A 25,420-nucleotide genomic window follows, 5' to 3' on the forward strand; every position below is an offset into this window, starting at 1 on the left:
GTACACTTCATAGAAGCAGTACTCATCTTTGTAAGGACTGTACATAATGCACACCTTTGACTATAAAATTTTTTTTTATTCGTGTACTACTAATCTTTGATAGCAAAATAGTCACTCATCCGAGGGATGAACTCAAATAACATTGGGTAGACAATTAATTACCATTAATGTATATGCAAACTGGATGTTACTTATAGATAATGTACGATCCCACAACTCAATATTCCGTTACTTGCCTGAACAGCAATGCTATTCACAGGGGAGAAAATAGCATCACATTTAGCAGAGACATCGCCTTTGCCGACATGTAACTGCTTGCGAAAGTCAGTAGAGAAGAAAACATGAATATTTTCTGTAGTATATGAATAGAGGAAGAGAAGGTCAAAGCCGGTTCTTAATACATGAGAGCGAATATCATAATCGTACCAGGCTGATCCTGCTAGACTTATACAAAGTGAAAAGAGACAGATATCATGATACTACACTATACAACTAACCACCCAGAGGATTTGAATGAATGTCCACTAGAACCGAATGGGTCTATCCACTATTGATTCGCCATTCCCCTTCTCAAACTAGCCAAAGTATCATCAATCAGCTTCCACATCCGCTCATCTTGACATTTGGCTCTAGCCTCCTTCAGCGCATCCTCCCAGATTCCCCATCGTTCTCGCGTATAGCCCGTCCAGCCCTTTCCCTCATACCTCTTCCCCGGTCCAGCACCAGCTGCCTCAGGGTACGTGCGACTGTTAAGCACATTTGCCCACAATCGCTCCGCAGCGTAAATGAACCATTGGCAAGCGGCCTCCATCGCAGCCGTATCTTCCAGTGACGTAGGAAGGCACTCGCCCTCAAGTGCCATCGCAATGGTCCAGATGGCTCGTAGTGATTTGTCCAGGGGATGCAATCCCACCTCTTCCTTGGAAGGTGTATAGTGAATGTCTGCAGCCTGAGTGAGCTGCGCGAGAAAAGCGTTGAGGTTCACCCAGCAATCTCGTTGCTTGGGATCGAGCGTTGCATCAGATGGGTCTATAAGTGTTAGTGCCCTGACTGATTAAATTGGAGGATGGATCACCTTTGTAATCGCCACCAAACTCGTACCACGTCTCAAGCTCCGTGTAACCGAAAGATGGCATGTCTGTCCAGAGGGTATCGCCCTGGACCCTCAGAGGTTCATTCGTAGACGGATCAACGGCAACTTGCCTCTGGAGACGAGATATGAACTCAACAAGCTTGGTGTGTTGAAATGGCTCCAGGCGTTGAGCGAGCTCCATTACCGCAAGAGAGACGTTGTAGTCTGGGAGACCGATCCCGCCGTGTTTGTTTGGACCATGAATGGACAACGCACTCATGGTCATGTCGATGAGGTCTTGGACTGCATCTTGCGTTGTGACTTCTTCCTTGACTACTTTGTTGAGGGATTTGAACTCAACGGAATTTTCGATTTGGCGGATGAAGTTCTCTTTTCCCATAGTGAGGGTTTCTATGTAATTAAAGAAAGTGCTCTTCAGTAGAGGGAAAGTATTCTTGAGATGAGGAATCTGGAAAGTAGAAGTTTTGACTAAATAATAAAAGAAGGTGGCGTAACTGAGATCTGCAAAAGTGGATAGGGCTGTACAGAGATGGGGGGGCTGTGCTGAATAGGTAGTTTGACATCGACACTCCGTCTTGGCCATGGGGGCTAGACTAGCTTGTATTACTTGTAATTCTGGCTCCCAGCCCCCAGTCCTAGCCCTAAGGGTCTAAGACATCAAGTATATCTGAAGGACAAGTACTCGATAGATACAAGCAGATTTCTTGTCATCTTGTATACTGAGTTATAAATAGAGCGGTGAGCCGCCTATGCCGAACCGTGGGCGCTAGGTGACCACAGTCTTAAGCATAATGTTGTATGCTTTAGTCTTTTCAGGTCGAATTCCTACGCAAAATTGGATGATGGCTGCAATTTAATACCTTCAAGAAACACAAGTCTGTCAAAAAATTAGTATTAAGGAACCCGCGCCCATACTAATGGTCTATGGGCTGTGGTAGAATTAATCTAGAGGACTAGCCTATAGACTGCCTTCATTATACGGGGAGTACTAAGGAGGGGAAAAGCAGAGGAAAAAACATGATCTATTTGTAACTAGTAATCCAGGGTTTAAACCCATTTGAACAGTCCTCAGCCTGCTAGCAAACAAGCATACTTGGGATGATGCTCCAACGCTAATTAACATAAAGAGAGGATACAAGCTGAACCAGCTCAAATATATCCTCCAACTCACCAATGTACGTAACATGTCTATCAGGTCGGACCAAGACAACGCATCCTCTCTCTCTGTTGATCCCATACTTGGAATATGCGTCGGTTAGAGTCCAGATCCGTGATTGATTGTTGTCGACAAACACATGATCAAATCCATCACTGTTCTTGAGAAGCAACGGAGGTAAGTCAGTGACCTCTAGATCATCCCTGTTCGCGCTGTGCACGATGAGGATGTCAAATACGTCTTGTGGAGTAATACCACGGCTGTCAAGACGTTGGGCTAGGTATTCCGAAAGGCTCGGAACCTTGCTAAGATTCTCCACACGACGCAGCTGTTCTGGTTCCGATATATTACCCGCGAAGACAACAACCCTGTACCGACCATCGCTAGGAAAGCATTTCCCAAAGCTAATCGGTTCTCCGTTCATGTGCCGTTCTACGGTCTGCGAGGGCAGGCGCCTGCCCACGAGAATGCCAGGCGCCAAGTGCTGCTTGGAAACAAAAGGAGCCCTTTCCTTGGCGACAAGCAAGCCAGCTTCATACTCAATTGCTGTAGTGCTCGAGAATGGGAGGTTATCCTTCAGTCCTCCACTGGTCCCTTCAACGGAAAACTGTGCTCCCATTGGCGACTGCTTTGGAATGGCTTTATCGAAAGCGAGAAGTTGCTTGCTCGTCAATCCACGCTCTTCGTTATATGTTCTCAAAAGAGCAAGTGGAGAAATTCCCCTTGATAACATGGACAATTTTCCACCCGAGGTTATAGGTTGAAAATGTTAGCAAAGCTCCACATAGTATAAGAGGGGATTATTTACCGTCTTGGATGCTGAAATTCATACCAATGCCAGCCCGAGGTGAATGGATATGCAGTGCGTCGCCAACGAGAAAAACGCGCGAGTACTTCGAAGAAGAGCTTGCGATCAGACGGCGCGTACTGAATGATCCGCACCAATCAACCTGAGTGACATCGAGCTCATAGGGAGAAATAATTTCTTTGAGTGATTTGATGATGCCTTCAGGAGTTGCTTCTTCCTTGGTAGCTACGGGGGCTGCCATGCGCAACAAGCCATTCTCCCGTGGTACGAATCCCGCACCACGTCCGTCCTTGGAAATCACAGATTGGATGTGAATATCCGCTTTAAGTCATATTAGCATAGCCCAAAGCATGTATAGGATGGCTTACGGAAGTTTGAAGTCGCAACACAATCCAGAATTCCTCCAATAGCCTCATCGTCATTTTCATCTGCATCTCCGAGAAAGTCGAAACCCAGAGCTTGGCGAGTCCAGCTTCGGCTTCCATCGGCCCCGATCACAAACTTCGCCTTGATAACCTCAGTACTCCCCTCTTTCCCGGTAACTTTACGCTTCAGGTATGGCTCGTCCGCCGGGTTATAGTTGAAATCGCCGGGCTGAGGAACAGTAACCTTGGCCGAAGACGCAGCTAATTCTTCGTCCGTCAGATGTTTTACCGTCAATTTGATTGCATGAGCTCGAGGATCATTGATGGTCGACTCATCAATGTCAATAGCTGACGCGATGACCCCCCGTTCAACTTCGGGTCCGTTGAAACTTTTCATGCCATCCAGCAGAGCACGCTCAGTATTCCCTATGTATGTTTAGCAACTCACTGGCTTTAAGAGATAATGGAGCCAACCTTGGCTAGTGTGGACTATATGGTACTCGTCGAGTTCAGGGTACCATTTTGGAAAGCGAGCGATACGTGTCAAGGGAAAGTCTTTGCCTCCAGCCTATGTGCACCAAGTTAGATTGAGTACTGTATACAAAGTAGTTTGTACGGACCCAGAATGTCATCTCCATTGCAGGAGCAGCGTTCTTGTAGAGGTCCTCCGCAATAGATGTATGCTGTTTTAAAATAGGAAGGTATCCACTTTAAATGCGCTTACACAGCGGGCACGAAGGCTAAGGTCTCAGAATTATATCCAACTATCGTTTTTATTTAGAAGAAAGGGGAGAAACAAGTTGTCTAAGACTAATTCTGTTTTTCTCCGGACATTTATGAGTACATCTTCTCGTTTATAATCCAAAAATCTTCAAAGGTTAGTGAATAAATAAAGCTTACCCTGGCCGTCGTAGCCATGGCCCACTATGCCCCACCCAAGTCAACAGAGTTGCCGCTAATGCGCTTGTTGTAGTGGTGGCACTACAGTGGGGAGATAGATGAAGAAGAAGAGTTGTTATTTGTAAGAACTAATTAAATGAAGGGTTTAAATACCCTTAGCACCAAACATCATCTGAAGACTGCTCAGTCTGTCAAACATCCATGCCTGCATGTTCAACACCGCTGACTCAGCGCATTATCGGTCCAGGGGCGCCGTCTATCAAATTGAAATTTCACCAAAACGAGCCCAGGATTGCTTCAAAATCCGTGTTCTCTTGACGTTCGGAACTATACCCTCAGAAAATACGATTTTTGGGTAACAAAACAAGCAATGGATAGGTTGAGTGGGAACGCGACTCTGAGCCACAAGAGGAAGAGAAAAGTGAGAGCATGTGACTCTTGTTCAGTGAGGAAGGTAACCTCAAGATTCCGCGCTGTTGCTGATTTGTATGTGTCAAACAAGCGCTTACGAATATCCAATTTAGATCAAATGTGACCATGAATACCCTAGGTGCGATTGGTGCAAACATCATAACTCTCCATGCACTTTTACCAGAATGTTGCAAAGGCAAGAGGTGGGCTTTTCAGGCTTTATTAGCGTTCGGTTACCTTTTCCGAGGAGCAAAATTCAGCTGCTAATAGAGGAAACTTTAGCAAAAAGCATCTCGGCTGGAAGATCGAATCTTTCTGGTGGAAAAGCTTCCAGTTGATAGACTCACGGCCAACAGCTCAGGTCAGTAAGCTATACTCGACCCTCTCTACTTGACTTGGTTGACAAGTATTTAAGAAAGGAATGAAACAAGCAACCCCCAAACTAGAGGCAGTCCCCACAAATTGCTCGGCTGCCAAGGTTTCTTTTCACTTGTCAGAAGGGTTTACTGGAACAATCCCTATCTAGAGACCAACCCCCGCAACGGCACTGCTCTTGCTCTATCAGACATCCAAAAGTCAATCGAGTCTGTTATCGGCTACTCGATCAATCTTCAAGATCTCTCCAAGCCCAGCCTTCCTTGGCTATGTCATGGGCCGGAAGCGCTACACTCAGACACGCCGATGGAGTTTACCTCCAGGCTACCAGATATAACTTATATCAATGAGTGCCTGGCGTCATATTACCGCTCACCTGCACATCTATCCTTTCCAATAATCAATGAAACCCATTTCAGGCGTATGATCCACCTTGCTTATCAAAATCCCTCGAATTATTCCGTCGGAATGTTGAGTGCGAGGGCATGTATTTGTGCTTTTGCATCATTATCCGAAGTCTGGAACCTTCACACAAAACACTCGCTTCCAGTCACTGTCCCAGATTTGGTAGCAGAAGCTGAGCGATACATATACGACATCGCACAAGAAGAAACTACCGATGGACTTCAAGCCACCCTGATGTTGGTACGTGCATGTTGACATGCCTCATGATTATCATGCCTGTTGGCCCATCTTCAGGATCGGTATCATGCCTAACGTGTCTTTTCCCCGCAAACCGATCTGCATTCAATCTACTCTAACTAATATTCTGGCATTTAGCTGATGATCCATTGTTCATTCGGACACTTCCGACCTGCACTTTATCTGGATTCACTCATAGCTCGACTAATATTCAGGCTCGGTGCACATATAAATCATCATCCACTTAGCCATCTGCGAAACCTATTCTGGACTGCGTATGTACTGGATAAGGAGTTGTCTATCCGCACGGGCCAACCCCCTGCCATTCGTGACGAAGACTGTGACCTTACCCTTCCGCCTGGCTATGAAGAGCAAATGTATACACTACTGTCATCTTCCGACGCCAAGAACACGACAATTGAGGGCCCGCTATTCCCGAGCGACCTTCGGTTGCTTAAGATCAAATCTCGGGTATACAACACTTTCTACCAACCAGGGTCCCTTGGCAAATCTCAGACAGAGATTTTGATTTCTATTCGTGAGCTTGACAACGATCTCGAGAAATGGAGATTGTCACTCCCGCCAAACCACCGACCCACCCTTTTGATCTCCCAGCAGCTATCAACTGACAGTCCTATCGTAGACATGCATCTTGTCATCGTACGGATGGATTATCATCACTGCATGTCTATCATTCACCAGGCTAGCGGTCGATGCAAAGCAACCGGAAATAATAGCAATACACCCGAAGGAGTTAGATCAAGTTTCGCACTTGCAGTAGAAACAAGCAGATCATCCCTCCTCTCGTTGCAGGGCTCGCTACATTTGTTGCCAAACGGTACATTCTGGTACGTTTTATATCATGAAATCCTAATACTTCCCCTTTCATTAGCGATTACAAACATAAGCTGATCATACCAGGCTCTATATTTTCTATCCGATATCAGCTTGTTTGACTATCTTTTCCAGCATCGTTCTTGAACCTCTAAGCGCCTATGCTCGCCAGGATTTGGAACTTCTCTGCCTGGCTGTTTCTCTAATCAAAAAACTACCCCGCCAGGTTCGAACTCAAAATTTCCATGTAACCCGCCTCCAGGGACTTATCACCGAATTAACCGGGCTAGCCGAACTTGCAATCACTAAGGCAGAGCATCAGCAGGATTCTCCATTTTTTATGGCTCGGAGACTTGATATTTAATAATACAGCCTCAGAACACCTGTACATAACTATTTCATTGGATTCTGAGAGAACTGATCAATAGTAAAGAAGCCCAAATAGATACCTATGTACAATATTCCCGTGCGATGGTGACAAATAGTAGAATTGACAATATCACCGTGATTCCAGCCAGTCGGGGTAATCTAGATATCGAGTCATCCATTCCAATATAGAGAGCTAAGGGGGCTAATGCCATACAACATGTTGAGACAAAGCTGCTTGTGGAGTGATTAGGAACAAAATCTCAATGTCCAGACTTTTCAGACCTCTCGTGTATTTGCCCTAGGGTCTCAATATACTGGTGTAAATTTCAGAGCATTGCTAGATGGCACAACAACTACAGGTCTGCCTTCATTGTCTTTGGGATCTTGAACCCTAGCCTGAAGCCACCCAGGTACCCAAACCACGGTGTCTTTATGGGTTTCGAAATTTCCCCAATTCCACCAGTCAAGCGTAGCTCCTTTGAATATATACCGGAACGTATCACCTGGAGCTGCATCCTTCGGGAACTCATTCACTTTGCGAGTGAACGACCTGGATTCCCCGGGTTTTAGGATCCAGAAGTGATTCTTGTCATTGCGGCCAATATTAAGTGCATGGGGTTCAGTGATTATAAAACCCCTCTGGTGCGTCCTCCATTCGTATGGAGTCCATCCGTCGTTCCCTCTCCTATATATCCTGAACCCCTCGTTATGGTCATCGGGTTGTTTAAAAATGTATGAATGGAATGTTAACATGCCGTTGTGTGGTAAATATGGTAAACCAGCCTCTATATTATAGGAGACGGTTACAGTAAGAGGGTACTGCGGCGCCGAGGGAATTTGATCTTTCATGGATAGGGTAGTAGGGCCAGCGATCGTGACACTGGAAATGGGGGCACCGCTCACACGGGCAGACGGTGAAATGGAGCGCGGTGAAGGTGGAGGCGGGTCTTCAAAATATTCAGGATCGTTCTCATAGTTCAGTGTCTCAAATTTCAGGTATGGTGGACCGGGACGTACCACTGGGGTGGACTTTGGGACCAGTCTGCGTTCACTATGTTCCGCGAGCGTCCCCCAGTCCCAAATAGGGATTTGACCACCTGGTCAGAGAACTGAATAGGTTACTTCTGGACAGGAATCGTCGAAATTCACAGCTGGTAAGGGCGCCTTCAAGGAGACGCTACTGCCTGGGACAAGCCCCTTAAAGTAAGGATCCGATGTGGTTACTTCTCGTGGAATGAGGAGTTTCTTAGGCAACTTTTCAGGATCTAAATCTTTGAGTTGAAGGCCCTCCTCTCCATGGAAAAACAATTTCATACCCGACTGACTACAGCCGTCTTTGACGGGATTCCAGTGAACGGTGCATGGTCGTGTGTGTGGGTCGTCTGCAGCCCGCGTGATTGTGAAGAGGACGTCGTAAATGAGTTCATCAGCCAACACGTTCACACTTGAATCTCCTTCAATCATGAGAGTGAGATAGGGTGTGTCTGGTCTATTCTAATTAGATCGTTTTTTTAGGGCGCTAATTGGCCTCTTACGTTCTGTCTTTGTCAGAATATTTCACGAAGGGCAACAACTGCTGATCCATGGCTTCTTTCATCAGGGGATGTTGCCAGATGTGGCATGCATGCTCAGCGTTAAAGAGATCAGCCCAGATGGGGAAAGCAAGAGGGGGTATATTGCAAGATAGAGAGAGCGATAAATTTTCTTGGATTCAGGGACATTGAGCTAGAAAATAGTGCGAGTTTTACCCCTCTATCACCATATGACCACCCACCACTCACCCAACCACCTTCACATTATCGCGATATCATCCTCTCTCGCTCATAATCTAGTACATACGACCATAGGGTGTGGAAAACAGGGCTTCCCGTCCGCTCAGCCGTACTTAAGCCACACTCTCTGCTCAATCAATTATTCGATATGCCTTTCCCGTTGAAGCAGCGGCAAAAACTTACTAGCCTGGGTGTGAATAATTGGAGTGAGAGTGGCCAGCTCAAGCAGTAACTTCACACCCTCGGCGAGCATGGTGAGCATCCTACACACCCAGGGTGAGCGAGGTGGTGAGCCCCGCTCACCCTGCACGAAGTTACCTATACCCGCCCACCCCCCTCATATTTTTAAACTGAAGCCTCCTACTCTGCCTTTTATACTAAAGGCCATCTTATACCTTAAGAAACTATCACGCCCTCCTATCTACTCGATACAATGACAATACGAGTAAAAAATCTAAGCGAGGTTCTTGAGGCACGAGCCAAACTTGCAGCATCACGAGGGTTTACGATCGAGTACCAAAGGGAGCAGGAACAATCAGAGAATTGTATCACGCTGCCCGACCGGGCACCCCCTACTCACGATAAATACGATCGTGCAGTGTATAACTGGGTTCTGTGGGTTCTCAAATCATATTCAAGCTAAAGTACTTACTGATACCCTTGAAGCTTCAAGCTTTCCCGAGGAGAACCAGTTGATATTGAAAGTATGAAAGATGAGCCAGCACCATCACCTCAAGTCTTGAAGTCCTTTGCGGAATATTTTGTTACCACGCGGAAGAAATTGCCCTGCCAGAAAACAACATGTGATCACTTTATCAACTTTACTTCATATTGGGAACGCACTACAGTCCGGACGCTCGACAAAACTGTTAAAGACGATGTTCTTAATGTAAGTTTTCCGACCACCGTTTGAGCCGAACTAATACCTTTTTCAATAGCACATCCGGGTGAATTTGACTAAGAAACATAAGCTCCGTACAAAGCCACGCGAGCCTTTCTTAGTTACAGCAAAAGATATCGACTACCTCTTACGCCGGTTATTTACTAGCGATTCCCATGATTATATCCATGAGAGAGCCAGGGTACAAACCGCATCATCACTTGCTTTATTCGCTGGTTCCGGGTCCCGGGCAGGGGCGATCGTGGAGTCGAGTGCGTATCGCCATACCAATGAGTGTCTTTACTATAGGGTTTGCATCCCCGATATCTCTTATATAGTTTCGATATTAACCTTATCGCTTAGCATATCGAATTCCATTTGAAGTGGGGCAGGGAACCAGGGACTATCAAACGATGGGTCACAATCGAACCCGAGTTCTTAAAGGGATACCGACTCCAAGACGATACCACTCTGTGAGCTATACTCTAAAACCAATTCTAATCGATAGGCTGACAATATTTATAAAGACCAAAAAATTGGTTTCGAGAGCACCCGGTACTAGGATCAAATTTCATTTTCTGGGTTATTGTCCACGGCATCGCGGATAATGCATTCAAGAACATTTCCAGTGTCGAGCAACTATTAGCGCAGCACCCACCGAAAGGGCGAGAGTCGTGGACTCTTCAATGGACGGAAGACACGAAAAATCTTCCTTTCTTTAGAATGGTTACCCCCGAAGGGCCTTCAAAGGATAAAGCATTGACATTCGCATCACTACGCCATAACAACATCAGCCTAGCCAGGCGAGATGGCTTTAAAGACCCACTACGTGTACACGGCATTCGAGGAGGTGTTGCTAATAAGATTGATGGTATGTGTTCTTATATACTACCAAGGTTTTCTACTAACTGTTCTAGGGCGAGCGTCTGAGGCTACTCGTAGCCAAGCACTTGATCACCAAAACCCTGATACCTTTCTAAAATATCAGTCTGCTTTGAAAGCATCGGATGTTCAGGCATCGTTCTATGACTTAGAACCGGACTTTGAGTGCCGAGATATGGAACAAAGCATGGCTCACCACCGCGATCCCAATGCTCCTATCTCTCTGAATGCAGCTGCTCGTGAAGCGTTCTCACAGAGTGAGGAGATTGCGATAATTGACGCAGAGATTGTCCTACTTACAAAGCAAATTGCCGGCAAACCTAAGGATCACCCAGAGCTCGATGCTAAACGTACAAAACTTTATAGTACAAAAGCCAACAAACTTGAGGCCTGCAAATTATCGTTTATTTCCGCCTGGTGGGATGCTTCGTATGATGCGTATATGGCAGGGAATGAATTTGAAGAACGTGACAAAACTTGTGTCCTTGAGATACTGGAGAAATACATTCCGCAGCGGGCGCGTCTTAAAGAAAACCTATTTACAGAGGCAACTCTTGATAGTGTTATTGGTCGTCAATGCTTGCTAGATATGATTCACCTATGCCAGAACACTGAAAGGGTCGTCTACTACCCTGGATTGTGTCCTGAAGGTGGCCTGTGTCCAATTTGCAAAACGAGCATGTCGAGGTAAGTCTAATGAAGTTGAGGACCAAGTTGCATCAGCTAAATCAAATATAGGATTGCACATAGTGGGCGAGCGAAACACATATTACAATGTCGAAGAAAATCACTAGGCTCTGCTCCTTACCAGCAGCGATACACGAATGGCAAACGCGCTCATCGCCGAGCTCAGCGGAATTTCGCTCAGTTTTGTTATCTATGCGCGGAATTTTACCACGACCAACAAAGCTGGACACAGCATTGCAAATCGCACCTTGACAGTCTCAGACCTCGATGTGGCCTCATGACATTTCGCTCTACGCTTGTTGCCCCCGCTTTCTGCCCTTTCTGCCTTGGCGATGAAGACAAAGAGCCAGATGAAAGATTTCAGCAATGGTTGAAGAAAGCCACACTTTGTAATCATATCGACGCCCATCTTCAAAAGTTTGAGTCTAACTCCGCCATACCATGCCCGCATCCTTTGTGCAATCAACAGATTTATGCGGACCAAAAAAGCCTTCGAAGACACTTATATGATGGACACTCCATTGATGAACCACGTCCCAACTGCCTTGCTCGGAAAAGAAAGGCAGAGGATGAGACTGATATATCGGACAACTCCCTTCCGCAATTCAAGATCTTGAAAATAGGCACTTGTGCAGAATGAACCTCGAGATATTCGATTGGGAAACCAACCTACAACGGAGCATTTTGCGGCTGTACGGCGTCGTTATTAGTATAGAAATATGGGATATAATCTATTATAAATTTTGCCGACGGTTTTTATTGTCCTCGCCTCACTGAAGAGGGCCTGTTTGATATTTCTATAGATTACTCGTTCTATATGTAGTTGTCCATTAGGCAGCAAAATGAATTGTTTCGTCAACATTGTTCCTCAATCATCTCGCGTACGCTTTCTCGGATTTCCCGTCGAAATATTACAGTTGGCAATATATTCATCGAGCTGGGTTTGTGATATACCACGAGTCAAATCTTTTGACTTATTACCCGGGAAAAATGCTTCTTTGTTGCCGACAAAGAGAAGACCGCTATTGATAGCGATATCGGTTGCATGTTCAATCTCAACAGTAGTCAATGCATCATCGTTAAGGGTGAGAAAGTAGCAACGACGCCCGGTCACAAGATAATCGAGGTAGCTTCTTATGCTACCATGCGATTGTTTGTGGAATTTAATATATTCGTGGGTCTGGAAGAGATAGAGGACCACAATATCACTTCTATCAGAAATAGCCTGGAACCACTCTGAAAGAATCTCCATGGCGTTAGCCAGACGTAGGATTTTATTTTTCGTTGCCATAGGTGCCATAGAGTCATTCTCTTCAAACCCAGGGGCGACGAGGACATCTTGCTGCCACTCATATGAATAGGTCTCTGGATGTGGTGGCAGAGAGACCATAGATGTCAAATGAAACTCTCCTGGTGACTGTTGGGGCTGGACTAAAGACATTTGGTTGTGCGAGACGGATGATTCATGTGGCTCGGCGGAGGTATACCTTGATCCCTCCGAAGGATGTGTCGAGGGAGGTCTCGAGGGAACTGATGTTGATATTTCTTCGGCAATTGGCGAATTAAGGTCGCGAGGATTCTCTCTTAATTGTCCTGGAAGTTGCGGTTGTCCAAAAAAAGATATGAAAAAATCTCTCATGATAGCGAACGAGGTCGGGAATGACCGAGGACTTTCCTGGGGGTAAAATATGGATCGAAAAAAAAGAAATTGACGATCGTGCTGATACTCTCGTTGTAGAGGACGTCCTGATCTGTAGCTTGAACGCTCAGTTTCTCTGTCTGAAGCTAGATTTGGACTGCGTGGACCCTCTTCTCCATTTAGCCTTGATATTATAGGCTGGAACCGCTTGGACAGCCAGGCAGATGCTCTGCAATCTGAATCTGCACCAGGGGCCTCCGATAGTACAGCGGTCACATGTTGAAATGCCGGAAGGTTCGGGTCGCGAATAGGTGGGTCACCAGAGTTTAGCCCAAGCGCCTTCGCCGTCTGTTGCAGAACCCCCTTGCCTCGTATTTCTAAAAGGGGCTGAACATTGTAGCTTTTTTTTGGTCTTCCCAGCCGAGGATTCAGATGATATCTTAAAGCCGTAAGCCAGAGCTGAGAGAGCGTCGCTAAAGCCACCGTGCTCTCAGTATTTTCATCATGTGGACCAAGTGAAATATCCTCGAATTTGGTTTCTGCCACCTGTATAACGAATTTTCCGTTCCAATCTCTCCAGTTTCTTAGGAATACTGTTTTGATTGTCTGTCCCCTTGGGATGTGTAAAATGTCTCTCATCGCTCTGGCTGGTGGACCTAAACACATCGCGTCGCGGAAGAGAAGGGTTAAAGTCAGAATTCGTCCCGAAACCGCCAATAAACCCCCAAGAACACCATCCCTATTAGAATCTAACCCTGGAAACAACGACCCATTACGCATTCCATCTTCGATGGCAGATCTATCGTCGAGGGAGTACTTCGGCATCCGGCCTTCCACAAGCTCAACTGATAGAGCGTCGACCAGAGAAGCACTTTCCCCTGGGAAAAGCTCAGACCAAATCTCGTAAATTTTGGTTAGATAGTGAACGATTTCCTTATAATCAAGTTAATAACCCTCTTTATTATACTGATATATTCATACATACCTCATCACATCGTGGGCTAACGATATACTCCAACTTCCGATAAGTAAACTCGCTCCATAGTCCACGGTATCTAGCTAGCCTTTTAAGTGCTGAGCGCAATGAATGGTTTTGATTGACCTGCTTCACATAATGGTAATCGGCACTAGACCCGAAGTTCGCCTCCGCTATCTCCAAAGAGGCGTGTCTTAGAAGGATGGAACGGAAGATAATCTCATCAGATGCGGGCTCACTTATGGAGTAATTCTGTCGAATATTGTCCTCCAAATGCTTCGGTATGCCTGTGATAGCCATTAGAAAATAAATCCTTGCTAGTAGGCTTCGACTATATAAGACTGACCATCACTATAGAGTTTTGTATACCACCATCGCTCGCCGGGAGGAAGGTACCGGTGAGCTGCCTCTAGCAGATCATGTCCCCGGATACACCTCAGTTTATTGCCTGACTCAAGCTGTAGCAAGGGCGGGTGTTTCACGTCATCAAAGTCGGCCGCAGATAGATTCTGCGATTCAATTATATTTGTGAACACATCTTGGTTTACTACTGCGGATACGTGATGCTCGGGGTCCAAACGCGAGCACCCATTGCACTCAAAGAATTGAAGGTAGTTCAGCACATTTCCCTCGTCATTTATTCCAAACTCAAAATTTCGAATCTCGACCCTTGCAAAGCCTAGAAAAAATGACCCGGGGAAGTCTTGCAAATCGGAGTTGGAGGCATTTATGTTCTCCATGATAGATGAAAATGGTTAATATCCGCGGTTGCTAAGAGGGTCTCTTATAAATCAAACGGGTAATGCCGCACCCTTTTGGTAGCTACTTCACTTAACAAAGCTCTGTCGGTGAAAGTAGAGTGAATTACAATCCAAGGTATGGGTCCATTAGTCTTCCGGTTAGCACTCTGTTTGCTCCGTGTCCTGTCCACTTTTTATACTCTATATCATTTTTTTTCTACAGGGCCGTTCGAAATCAGTTTCACCTCTTCGTTCTCTTCGATTCTTTCTTTAACTCTATTATGAAACACGCTAGTCTATTTTGAACTTAGGCGCTCGTAAGATCGTGAAACGTATTTATGCTTAAAGTCACATGATTGTTTTTTGTGTAATGTACTGAAATAAATTACATTGCTCTATGTCTGGCATTGTCCGATCGTTAACTAAAGGTTTTCGTATTACGGGTAATAGGTACAATGGCACTGCGTAGTCACTACTCATCATGGTTACAGACAGGGAACTAACGTAGTATAAAATTCTGTGGATATATCAGGACTATGAAATCGAGAAGATTGGCTCCCCTGACCGACTTTATCGGTCACCTGATTGCGGGGTAAACTTCCAAGTCAGCAATGTCAACCTTGGTACCACCAAGCACCGACCTGGCTCGAGGTCTATTATGGCAACCAATATCTCATATGACGGCCCTAACTCAGGGCTTCAAATCGGACAGAATCACGGTCCTATAACTGCTCGGTTCTGTAGGTAGGGAATATCACGACTGTCACAGAATGCGACTAATCAGTTCAATTGCCTCAGCACAACCGGAAGACTCATTAAATCATGCATGTCTGCGGGATCTTCGAACGACTAATCCTCAAGATGACAAGGGCCGCATCGAAAGAACCAACGGAGGGTTGCTCATAGACTCGTACCGCTGGGTTTTAGACAACAAGCAGTTCAGACAGTGGCAAGACAACCAGAGCAGCCGTCTCCTCTGGATCAAGGGTGATCCTGGCAAAGGCAAGACAATGCTACTGTGGGGGATCATTAACGAATTAACCCTATCGATCGGAGATAATGGAAATATCTCCTTCTTCTTTTGCCAAGCTACGGACGTACGAATCAATACTGCAACAGCAGTGCTTCGTGGCTTAATATATTCACTGGTCGTGAAGCAGGCATCGCTTCTATCGCATGTTCGGAGCCGGTACGATCAAGCTGGAAAGACCCTGTTTGAGGACATCAATGCATGGAATGCGCTCTCAAATATTATGAACAATATTTTGAAAGATCCAACCTTACAGAATACTTATCTGGTGATCGATGCGCTAGACGAATGCACAACGGACCTCCCTCTCCTTCTGGACTTAGTTATTCAGCAATCGTCCACACACTCGCACGTGAAGTGGATTGTCTCAAGCCGCAATTGGCCTAGTATCGAAGAGCATCTGAATACTGGAACGCAGACAGCGCCCATCTCATTAGAGCTAAATGAGACATGCGTATCAAATGCTGTGGTACAGTTCATTCAGCATAAGGTTCACCAATTGGCAGAAGTCAAAAAGTATAAAGATGAACTCCGCGATGCCGTTCAGCGTCACTTATCGTCAAACTCACAAGGCACTTTCCTCTGGGTGGCACTGGTTTGTCAAGATCTCAACAGGACATCGCGGAGGCATGTCCTTAAAAAACTTAAGGAGTTCCCTCCTGGACTGGATGCTTTATACGGTCGAATGATTGATCAGGTTCGAACGTCTGAAGATGCTGAGCTCTGCAAGCGAATACTGGCTGTTATGTCAATTGCGTATCGGCCTATCACTCTTGACGAATTAACCGCCCTAGTCGAGTTGCCTGATGATCTCGCCGATGACAAGGAAGCGTTACTGGAAATCATCGTAATTTGTGGCTCTTTTCTTACGTGGCGTGAGGACGTAATTGTTTTCGTCCATCAGTCTGCAAGGGAATTCCTGCTCGAAAAGGGACGGATCGAGGTGTTTCCGGAGAATCAAGAAGCCGAACATCTTGCAGTTTTCTTGCGATCTCTACAAACTATGCTCAAGACACTTCAGCATAATATCCTCGATATTAAGCTTGTTGGAAATTCTACCGAGGGACTCACACACCCACGTTCGAATCCTCTGGCAGCTGTAAAATACGCGTGTGTGTATTGGGTTGACCACCTTTTAGAAGGTTGGTGTGGTGAAAATAAGTATCACAGCCTTGATAATGGAGGCTGTGTGGATAGGTTTTTACGGCAGAAATACCTTCACTGGCTCGAATGCCTCAGCATTTTAGGATGCGTACCAGAAGGAATTGCCGCTATGCTGAAACTGGAGAATTTACTCCGGGTGAGTGGTCATTGAAATTCTGAAAATACCTCAATTTTAACCATGCACTTTATAGAAAAAAGGATTGTCACAGGACCTGCTAGACCGAGTTCAAGACGCGTCCCGATTCATTCGCTACTACAGACATGCAATCGAAAGTAGCCCCCTTCAAGTATACAGTTCAGGACTTGTCTTTAGCCCAACTCAAAGTACCACGAGGATATGTTATCAGAAAGAGAAACCAGATTGGATTTTGAACAGCCCAGTGGTAGATGAAAGATGGAGTTCATGTCTTCAAACACTCGAGGGACATAGTGGGTCAGTCACGTCCACTGTCTGGTCGCCGGATGGAAGCCGACTCGCATCAGCGTCGGATGATAAGACCGTCAGGATCTGGGATACGGCTACCGGCCGGTGCGCGTCTACCCTCGAGGGGCATAGGCGCTCAGCCATGTCGATTGCCTGGTCTCCAGATGGAAGCCGACTCGCATCAGCGTCGCATGATACGACTGTAAGGATCTGGGATTCGGTCACCGGCCAGTGCGTGGCTATCCTCAGGGGGCAGAGAGCCTGCGTCATGTCGATTGCCTGGTCGCCAGATGGAAGCCGACTCGCATCAACGTCCTTGGATAGGACCGTAAGGATCTGGAATTCGGCCACCGGCCAGTGCGCGTCTACCCTCGAGGGGCATAGTAGTTCGGTCACGTCGATTGCCTGGTCGCCAGATGGAAGCCGACTCGCATCAGCGTCGGATGATAAGACCGTCAGGATCTGGGATACGGCTACCTGCCAGTGCGCGTCTACCCTCAAGAGGCAGAGAGCCTGCATCATATCGATTGCCTGGTCGCCAGATGGAAGCCGACTCGCATCAGCGTCCTTGGATAGGACCGTCAGGATCTGGGATCCGGCCACCGGCCAGTGCGCGTCTACCCTTAAGGGACATAGGTTAACGATCACCTCGATTGCCTGGTCGCCAGATGGAAGCCGACTCGTATCAGCGTCCTTGGATAGGACCGCCCGGATTTGGGATCTGGCTACCGGCCAGTGCGCGTCTACCCTCGAGGGGCATAGTAGCTCGGTCATGTCGATTGCCTGGTCTCCAGATGGAAGCCAACTCGCATCAGCGTCGCATGATACGAATCTTAGGATCTGGGATCCAGCCACCGGCCAGTGCGCGTCTACCCTCGAGGGGCATAGTCGCTCAGTCATGTCCATTGCCTGGTCTCCAGATGGAAGCCGACTCGCATCAGCGTCGCATGATACGAATCTCAGGATCGGGGATCCAGCCACCGGCCAGTGCGCGTCTACCCTCGAAGGGCATAGTCGCTCAGTCATGTCGATTGCCTGGTCTCCAGATGGAAGCCAACTCGCATCAGCGTCGCATGATACGAATCTCAGGATCTGGGATCCGGCCACCGGCCAGTGCGCGTCTACCCTCGAGGGGCATAGCAGTTCGGTCACATCGATTGCCTGGTCGCCAGATGGAAGCCGACTCGCATCAGCGTCGGATGATAAGACCGTCAGGATCTGGGATACGGCTACCGGCCAGTGCGCGTCTACCTTTAAGGGACATACGTTAATGATCACCTTGATTGCCTGGTCGCCAGATGGAAGCCGACTCGCATCAGCGTCCTTGGATTGCACCGCCCGGATTTGGGATCTGGCTACCGGCCAGAGCGCGTCTATCCTCGAGGGGCATGGTAGCTCGGCCATATCGATTGCCTGGTCTCCAGATGGACGCCGACTCGCATCAACCTCGCATGATTCGACCGTGAGGATTCGTGATCTGGGCACCGGCCAGTGCGCGTCTACCCTTACGGGACACAGTCATATAGTCACCTCGATTGCCTGGTCGCCAGATGGAAGCCGACTCGCATCAGCGTCGAAAGATAAGTCTGTCAAGATCTGGGATCCAACCACTGGCCAGTGCGTGTCGACACTTGATGTTCACGCTCTTCGCGTTCAATTTGACAAAAGCTCGCCCAACCATCTTCACACAATACTTGGTACCTTATATTTAGGGTCCACTGAGCCTGTTGGGCCGAGTCCTAGTGGTTCGACCTTGCCAGGAATATATGGGCTTGGCTTATGTGACCGCTCTTCCTGGATAACCTTTAATGGGTCAAAATTGTTGTGGTTGCCTCCGGAGTATCGGCCATCTAACACTTCTTCATTTCGTATATCTGCAGCAACGGCGGCAATCGGCTGTTCATCAGGTCGAGTCATATTCCTCGCACTCTCAGAACACAATCCCCTATCTAGAGTCTAAAAAGCATTTAAGTCACATTAAGTCTACTGAGCCTTCCTCTTCATCAAATCTTCACTAATCATTGAACACTTTTGCGTGATTGCTCGGTAGGTGGATTCATCGCGCGGCTCTCGCCAGTGATGTAACGAGTTTGAGTTCGTTTACTCTAGTCCGACTGTTGCCACCACGCTACTTGCGTGAGAAAAAGCGCTAGGCTTGCTCTTGGAAGGTTGGATATAACCATTTGTTGCTCAGTGTTAGCACTGATCAACGCCCGCAGTTTTCTGATGGGAGTAAATCCCAGCACCTTCCCAGGAACCAAATGGGACCTTAAGTCACGTGCATTTCCCAATACGCCAGCATCCCCCAAGACTTTCACGAAAAATAATTTCATCTGCTCACTGAGCACAGGGGTGAGCAGGGTGAGCATGGAGCACACCTTTTCCCTACGGTGCGTCAACGACGCTCTTTGCCCCCTTCCACCCTCCCTCCCAAAATGGCGCCTCGGCTCCCCCATCCAAGCTGGAGATGATTCGTGACATGACACATAGCGAATCCCTGACTATATCACAGATGGCCGAAGCCGCTGGGTGTAGCGAGCGCTCAATCATCAATATTCGTAATAATCTTCGCCTTTTCGGAAATGTCAGAGCTCCCTTGACTCGTGTCGACAGGCGACCAAGCACCACGCCTCCAATGATCCAGACTTTGTGTGACCATCTTCTCGAGAAGCCCGGGTTATATGTGGACGAGATGGTAATTTTCCTATGGGATGAGTTCTATGTTTGGGTGACAAGCTCGAGTCTCAAGCGGGCTCTTGCTTCGGTCGGATGGTCGAAAAAGGTAGCTCGACAGAGAGCAAGGGAACAAAACGCTGATTTACGAGATTTCTACCTATATAACCTATCTGACTTCAAGTCGTATCATCTGGTGTATGTGGATGAGTCTGGATGCGATAAACGAATCGGGTTCAGACGCACCGGCTGGTCTCCGTTGGGTCTGACGCCATTGCAAGTATCCAAATTCCATCGTGACCTGCGATGGCAGATCTTGCCAACATACGCACAAGGCGGTGTTTTCCTGTCCCGAGTATTCCAAGGCTCGACTGATGCGGCTGTGTTCGAGGATTTCATTCAGCAGCTTCTCAACCACCGTGGGAAATGGCCTGAACCGAAGTCTGTGATTGTCATAGACAACGCCTCTTTTCACCACTCTGATCGGATAAAAGAAATGTGCGCAGATGCTGGCGTAAAACTGCTTTATCTGCCGCCTTACTCGCCTGATTTGAATCCCATAGAGGATTTTTCTCCGAGCTGAAGGCATTCATTCGGCGCCACTGGCAAAAATATGAACAAAGCCCCGATCAAGGATTCGATACATTCCTCGAGAGGTGTGTTGAAGCTGTCGGGTCTCGAGAACGGAGTGCAATCGGCCATTTCCTGCATGCTGGCGTAGTTATTGAAAATTATCATTGAGTTATTCACGGCATGATCCTGTACTTGATGAATACCTGAGGATTTGGGGCACTAGAGCTGGTATTATATTCTACATTTCCTTAGATAACACTGAATCACAACAAATCAATAGCTGGCGATTGAACACGAAATCTATGTCTAATATCATAACGCCTGCCACGCATTCGCACTGTAAGCCTGCGTAGTCAATCCCTCACGTCCTTTGCCCATCTACCAATATCGCCTACGAACCGGCGTGCGATACCTACCGCAACTTCTTTTTCGATGAAGAATCCTGCATCATGATCCTCATGGATCTGTTCAAGATCGAAGCCGTTGGTGAGCGTTACATCACAAGCCAGCCGAAATTGGGCCTTGAGAGTTTCATCAATAACGTTTGTTTCTTGCCATGCACTGTAGTCTCTCACAGCCACATCTCGGGGTCCGTCGATTATGAGCTGATCCTCTTCCTGCCCATTTTTCAGGGGAGGCAGGACAGATGCTGCTATAGGACTAACCGCTGATGGCTGCAGAGAAGGTTGCGCTCCCATGAAATTGATATTGATCGGTAGGCAGCTTCCGGAGTCGGCCGATTTATTGCTCTTGGACTGTGGAGATTCTAGCCTCTGCTGCTCCTCCATATAGCGTTCTTCACGAATAGTGTTAGGAACATCATTTTGGCACTCCAAAACGCCGCCCTCTTTAATGTAAGCTATCAGACGTTTCAAATGATGCGTCCTTAGCTGATAGTATTTCCTCCCATGGGGATCCTGCCAGCAATGCGGACCAAGGTGACAGGATGGTGAAGGGCAACGCATCAGGCTGTAGACAGCCCGCCAGATCGACTGTTGCCCGGATACATACTCTTCAATATAAAGTTGTGCGTCTCGCTCATTGAGCATCTTCTTGGTGACCGACGACTTTCCCCGTTTCTCGCTCCTAGAAAGGTCGTTCTGTATATAGTGGAAGACAATCACGAGTCTCAACTCCTTGCCCCTGGTATAAAGTTTACCCCACGAAAGTAGCTGTTTTTCAACTGCCATCCAATCAATGTCGAGAGAGTTGAACCGCTTCTTTAGATTTCGTTGCTTGCGATCGTTGACCGACACAACCATGGACGTGTCATCGGCCCTGACCCGTCGATTACGAGATACTCTCTCTTGGAGAACCCTCTCCAGCTTACCCCTGAGGACCGAGGGCCAATAAGCACTAGGAGTCAGGATTACATGCTGTTCCGTGTCCTCCGACCTGAAGCGGTTCACCTTCACCTTCCATTCGATTATATACCGGATAAAGTGTGGAGGAAGCTCGTCGTCTGTTCTACATTCTTCCCATGACAGAGTTGAAGAAGCCTTGGGTTGTCTTCCTGGGGAGAAGACGGGACTGCAGGGTCATCTTGAGTGTAGCGATCCGGTGAAGGGCTAAATCCATATTCTGACGGTGGTGCGTGATAAGTGTATCCTGGAGTGGGTGCGTATTGCCAATCCTGGTACGGCACATCGGGCGTGTGAGCTTGAGAATCAAAATGGTCGGAAAATGATGCGTTAAATATGGTCAGCACTCTCCTGGTGAAGGCAACGTTAGCACACTGGGCTGCTTGGTTTCAACAGGCGATGGGTTCAGTTGAAGAGTCCAGCATTTTGTAGTCAACGCGTTGTTAAGAAACACCCCACCAGATGTGCTTATTTTAGTAGTGCACTTTTTTTTTTCGCTCATTCAACAAGTTCTGTCAGTGGACTGAGAGGAGTTAGTTAATTAACGTAGAGGTGGAATGTGAGTGACAAAGTGGCCGGACAACAAGCTGCCCCTTTTTCTTAACATATTTGGTTAGTTTGCTAGGGACGAGTTTCTAGAACGAACAACCCATACGAGACGATACAAAGGCTATTTTTACATAAGTATTTACAACGGTATTAGAATACCGTCAAGCACGGCGTCAGGGGCAGTCTAACTATAATAGGTATAGTCTGATGCAAGATAAGGTTCCAAAACAAAACAAATTGAAAGAAATAGGTGAAACTGATTTCGAGCGGCTCTGTATAGAAATTAATCGTGGAGTACGAAGACGTATAGGGGCTAGGGCTCAAACCCTCTTTTTGGGAGACTTTATGTTTGGATATCTTCATTTAGAACGGCAGAATTATTGAAACCCCTGAATTGCTACGTCGGTATTACATATGTATATAATAATCAATATACCCTGATTTTGCTGCGATTTGCAAGTGTCAAAAATGAGGCTTCTGTACACTACATAAATGCGAATTAGAAAGCCCGCTTGCAACCGCTAGAACCAACGGAGATGCCTGATTTGGGTGGTTTACAAAAGCATCATCTAAGCAGGTTGATCTATTAACAATTTACAGTACACTGTACTGGGGCGGTACTTCTGTATATAAAGCGGTACTAATTGAGGTACCCAGGCATCAACCCCCGTTGAGGGGCGACTACAAATGTAAGGCCCAGAAGTTTGCAGGGAGATAGTTTAGTTCTATGGAGGCTGATCTGACGACTATGTACATACTGTCTGAGGGGTTTGAACCCTGGCCCCTATAAGTCTTTGTATTGTGGAGCGATCTCTAGACTGGTTGTTGGTTGGTCGGCAATTGAGTTGTTCTAACAAACAAGGGGTTTACCCACTAGAAGTGTGACCTCTTATCATTTGAAACCCAGCATTAATCTCCCGAATATGCTCTCGCTTTATGCTTTCCAATTTGCCAAATTGGTATACCAGAATAAGAAAAAGCGAAGCCAGTGCGATAGTCGCAGTGATACTTGCCGTCAGAACCGCCATAATCGGCCAATGTCCATTGCGGGCAGTATATATATTGATAACTGTCGTGATTAGACCTGCCACTGAATTTAAAAAAGTAGGACTGAATTAAGTGCTGTTAGCAACAATATTCATGGACCCAGGACAGGGTCGGCCTTTCCAACCGTGGAACCTTGGAACCTTACATAAACATTTTATCGATAAGCCAAACATAGTTATGCCTTCTGTCCCATCCAAGAGCACTCATCCCTAAAGAGCCCAGGATAAGGAAAGAACATCCAATTGCAAGAATCGGAGGGTTCTGAATTGTGTAAAGGATTGTCTTTCCTGTGTGGTTTGAATCCAGTTTATGTTCCAGTGATTTTGACATTTGAAGCGACGTAAATGTACCCGGAATCACAAGATAGCCGGCAAGCAACACCCAGTTGGTAGTACTGGCAAGTACGTTATACCTCCACGGGGTACAGTAAAACTCAAATATCATTTTCGTATAAGCTGTTTGAAGAGGCTCACTGGATAGAATTGGCTCGGGATGAAATTGAAACATGGCAGAGAAATGAATGTTTAACGCCGTGCTTCAACTTTTCACTATTTCTGGTGATATATGTTTACTAAACAGGAACTAGGAATACACGATGAACTTAAAGCCTTGGTCTTCTGGAGATTCGTGCCGTCGCTGAATGAGGAGGGCATTATTCCAAATGTGCGCCAATACCGCCCCCGAAAGGGGTGGGGGTTCCTTGAACATTCGAGGAGGTACATATAGACGGAGTCTTAGCTAGCTCTTCAAGTCTGTACCTTATTGAGGCTTAATTACTTGTTGATATCTTGGTTAGAATGGCCATGCGTGCCAATCGTGATACATTCCTGCCCGAGCATTTGTGGGACAAGGAGGTGGATGTCGTCGAGAATGACATCCTCCAAACGTCGCCTCTCGGCCTAGATCAATCCTTGGAACCTCAAACCGGCAGGAAATCGCCCTTCTCACTTCCTATTCCAGTCAAAATACCTATAGGCGAGCGAACACTTCCCAAAGCAGTACAACAACTGCGCGAAGGGCACATAGAGAAGATTTTACACATTGGAAACCCGTCTCAAAAGTATCTTATATGCTGGAAAGTCCAGCAAGCTGGAGATGGATGGATTGGACTTGAAAATTCGCCAGGTTACACAAAAGTGTTGATCAAGAAAGCCGACATCAGAAAGAAGGAAAGCCTAAACATTCGAACCGCCTCGCATCGAAATGTGGTAGAACTTATAGAAGCATTTCAAAATCACGAATGCCTCTGGATAATCTATAGGTATAGTGGGTTTGGGATTGATCTATCATTGGTCTTCTCGAGTCCATATATTCAAGCCAGCGAGTCTGATCTTGCCACAATATGCAAAAGCATTCTGTTTGGACTCGAATATATACACAACGAGCTACGTATAAGCCATGGTGCAATAAACTTACGAAACGTGTTACTCTTTGAAGATGGCTTCGTTAGAATTGGTATCGAACCCGGAATTAGTCGTTTGCGAAGATACTAAACGCATTATTAGCAAATATCGGAATCGGTATCATGAGCTCATTGTCTTTGAGAGAAAAGGAAAAAGATCGCAAAGATTTTGGCCTCCTTATTATACATTTTAAGGATCCTCAGATGAATTGGGATCAGTTTTGGTCACAGTCCGAGACTGGTTTATCAAGATATGCCGAGGACTTCCTACAGCACATTAGAACTGCTCCGTTCACATTTTTGTTCCAAGTAAGTCTAGTTCCACCAGACTCTTATAGCTAGAGACTAGCTCATGATGGTATAGCATGAATTTTTGCAACAAGCAAACCCAGGGGAAGACACCTGGAGCCTCATACCTCTTTTTTTGAATTCATTCAGGTATTCTAGAGCGTTTCCTCAACGAATAGAAGCAAACGAGGAAGGTTTGGCTGGTGAAAATGATATGTAGTACTGATATTCAAGTGCTATTGTGTTCTTTGATATTGACAGAAATAGACGGATACGACAATGTATGGTAAATCTGACATATGTAAATTCTCTAACTAACTAAAATGACAAGATCCGCTCTTTTCCAATCTCGGCGGACATAGCTGATTAAGCAATGTATG

At 46.6% G+C, this 25,420-nt stretch overlaps 11 protein-coding genes across 11 annotated transcripts; 4 read left to right on the forward strand and 7 right to left on the reverse strand.

The window, feature by feature from the left end:
* Positions 1 to 547: 547 nt before the first annotated feature.
* N7487_000961 (DUF3632 domain-containing protein) lies at positions 548 to 1,676 on the reverse strand (the record flags this gene model as incomplete). Its single annotated transcript, XM_056868709.1, has 2 exons — positions 548 to 1,029; positions 1,076 to 1,676. The coding sequence occupies 2 exons, from the start codon at positions 1,674 to 1,676 to the stop codon at positions 548 to 550; spliced, it is 1,083 nt and encodes a 360-aa protein (XP_056733493.1).
* A 529-nt stretch (positions 1,677 to 2,205) lies between these two features.
* Positions 2,206 to 4,060, reverse strand: N7487_000962 (phenol 2-monooxygenase; the record flags this gene model as incomplete). Its single annotated transcript, XM_056868710.1, has 5 exons — positions 2,206 to 2,930; positions 3,058 to 3,378; positions 3,426 to 3,848; positions 3,897 to 3,990; positions 4,043 to 4,060. 5 exons carry the CDS (start codon positions 4,058 to 4,060, stop codon positions 2,206 to 2,208), a joined length of 1,581 nt encoding a protein of 526 aa, XP_056733494.1.
* A 1,516-nt stretch (positions 4,061 to 5,576) lies between these two features.
* On the forward strand, positions 5,577 to 6,948 carry N7487_000963 (fungal specific transcription factor domain-containing protein; the record flags this gene model as incomplete). Its single annotated transcript, XM_056868711.1, has 3 exons — positions 5,577 to 5,753; positions 5,889 to 6,598; positions 6,672 to 6,948. 3 exons carry the CDS (start codon positions 5,577 to 5,579, stop codon positions 6,946 to 6,948), a joined length of 1,164 nt encoding a protein of 387 aa, XP_056733495.1.
* A 311-nt stretch (positions 6,949 to 7,259) lies between these two features.
* Positions 7,260 to 8,417, reverse strand: N7487_000964 (uncharacterized protein; the record flags this gene model as incomplete). The annotated part of the gene is made up of 2 exons (XM_056868712.1): positions 7,260 to 8,050; positions 8,270 to 8,417. The coding sequence occupies 2 exons, from the start codon at positions 8,415 to 8,417 to the stop codon at positions 7,260 to 7,262; spliced, it is 939 nt and encodes a 312-aa protein (XP_056733496.1).
* A 741-nt stretch (positions 8,418 to 9,158) lies between these two features.
* On the forward strand, positions 9,159 to 11,455 carry N7487_000965 (uncharacterized protein; the record flags this gene model as incomplete). Its single annotated transcript, XM_056868713.1, has 6 exons — positions 9,159 to 9,340; positions 9,392 to 9,614; positions 9,969 to 10,078; positions 10,133 to 10,476; positions 10,523 to 11,174; positions 11,299 to 11,455. The coding sequence occupies 6 exons, from the start codon at positions 9,159 to 9,161 to the stop codon at positions 11,453 to 11,455; spliced, it is 1,668 nt and encodes a 555-aa protein (XP_056733497.1).
* A 587-nt stretch (positions 11,456 to 12,042) lies between these two features.
* N7487_000966 (uncharacterized protein) lies at positions 12,043 to 12,564 on the reverse strand (the record flags this gene model as incomplete). Its single annotated transcript, XM_056868714.1, has 1 exon — positions 12,043 to 12,564. The coding sequence occupies one exon, from the start codon at positions 12,562 to 12,564 to the stop codon at positions 12,043 to 12,045; it is 522 nt and encodes a 173-aa protein (XP_056733498.1).
* A 1,542-nt stretch (positions 12,565 to 14,106) lies between these two features.
* On the reverse strand, positions 14,107 to 14,529 carry N7487_000967 (uncharacterized protein; the record flags this gene model as incomplete). The annotated part of the gene is made up of 1 exon (XM_056868715.1): positions 14,107 to 14,529. The coding sequence occupies one exon, from the start codon at positions 14,527 to 14,529 to the stop codon at positions 14,107 to 14,109; it is 423 nt and encodes a 140-aa protein (XP_056733499.1).
* A 770-nt stretch (positions 14,530 to 15,299) lies between these two features.
* On the forward strand, positions 15,300 to 18,949 carry N7487_000968 (uncharacterized protein; the record flags this gene model as incomplete). Its single annotated transcript, XM_056868716.1, has 3 exons — positions 15,300 to 16,859; positions 16,915 to 18,798; positions 18,860 to 18,949. The coding sequence occupies 3 exons, from the start codon at positions 15,300 to 15,302 to the stop codon at positions 18,947 to 18,949; spliced, it is 3,534 nt and encodes a 1,177-aa protein (XP_056733500.1).
* Positions 18,950 to 20,746: 1,797 nt separating this feature from the next.
* On the reverse strand, positions 20,747 to 22,179 carry N7487_000969 (uncharacterized protein; the record flags this gene model as incomplete). The annotated part of the gene is made up of 3 exons (XM_056868717.1): positions 20,747 to 21,923; positions 21,980 to 22,052; positions 22,149 to 22,179. 3 exons carry the CDS (start codon positions 22,177 to 22,179, stop codon positions 20,747 to 20,749), a joined length of 1,281 nt encoding a protein of 426 aa, XP_056733501.1.
* A 990-nt stretch (positions 22,180 to 23,169) lies between these two features.
* N7487_000970 (uncharacterized protein) lies at positions 23,170 to 23,857 on the reverse strand (the record flags this gene model as incomplete). The annotated part of the gene is made up of 2 exons (XM_056868718.1): positions 23,170 to 23,413; positions 23,496 to 23,857. The coding sequence occupies 2 exons, from the start codon at positions 23,855 to 23,857 to the stop codon at positions 23,170 to 23,172; spliced, it is 606 nt and encodes a 201-aa protein (XP_056733502.1).
* A 290-nt stretch (positions 23,858 to 24,147) lies between these two features.
* N7487_000971 (uncharacterized protein) lies at positions 24,148 to 24,493 on the forward strand (the record flags this gene model as incomplete). Its single annotated transcript, XM_056868719.1, is given in 2 exon segments — positions 24,148 to 24,401; positions 24,412 to 24,493. The coding sequence occupies 2 exon segments, from the start codon at positions 24,148 to 24,150 to the stop codon at positions 24,491 to 24,493; spliced, it is 336 nt and encodes a 111-aa protein (XP_056733503.1).
* Between the last annotated feature and the right edge of the window lie 927 nt (positions 24,494 to 25,420).

This window comes from Penicillium crustosum, assembly GCF_028827405.1.
Source record: "Penicillium crustosum strain IBT 35664 chromosome Unknown utg000001l_segment0_segment0, whole genome shotgun sequence".
Taxonomy (NCBI): Eukaryota; Fungi; Ascomycota; class Eurotiomycetes; order Eurotiales; family Aspergillaceae; genus Penicillium; species Penicillium crustosum.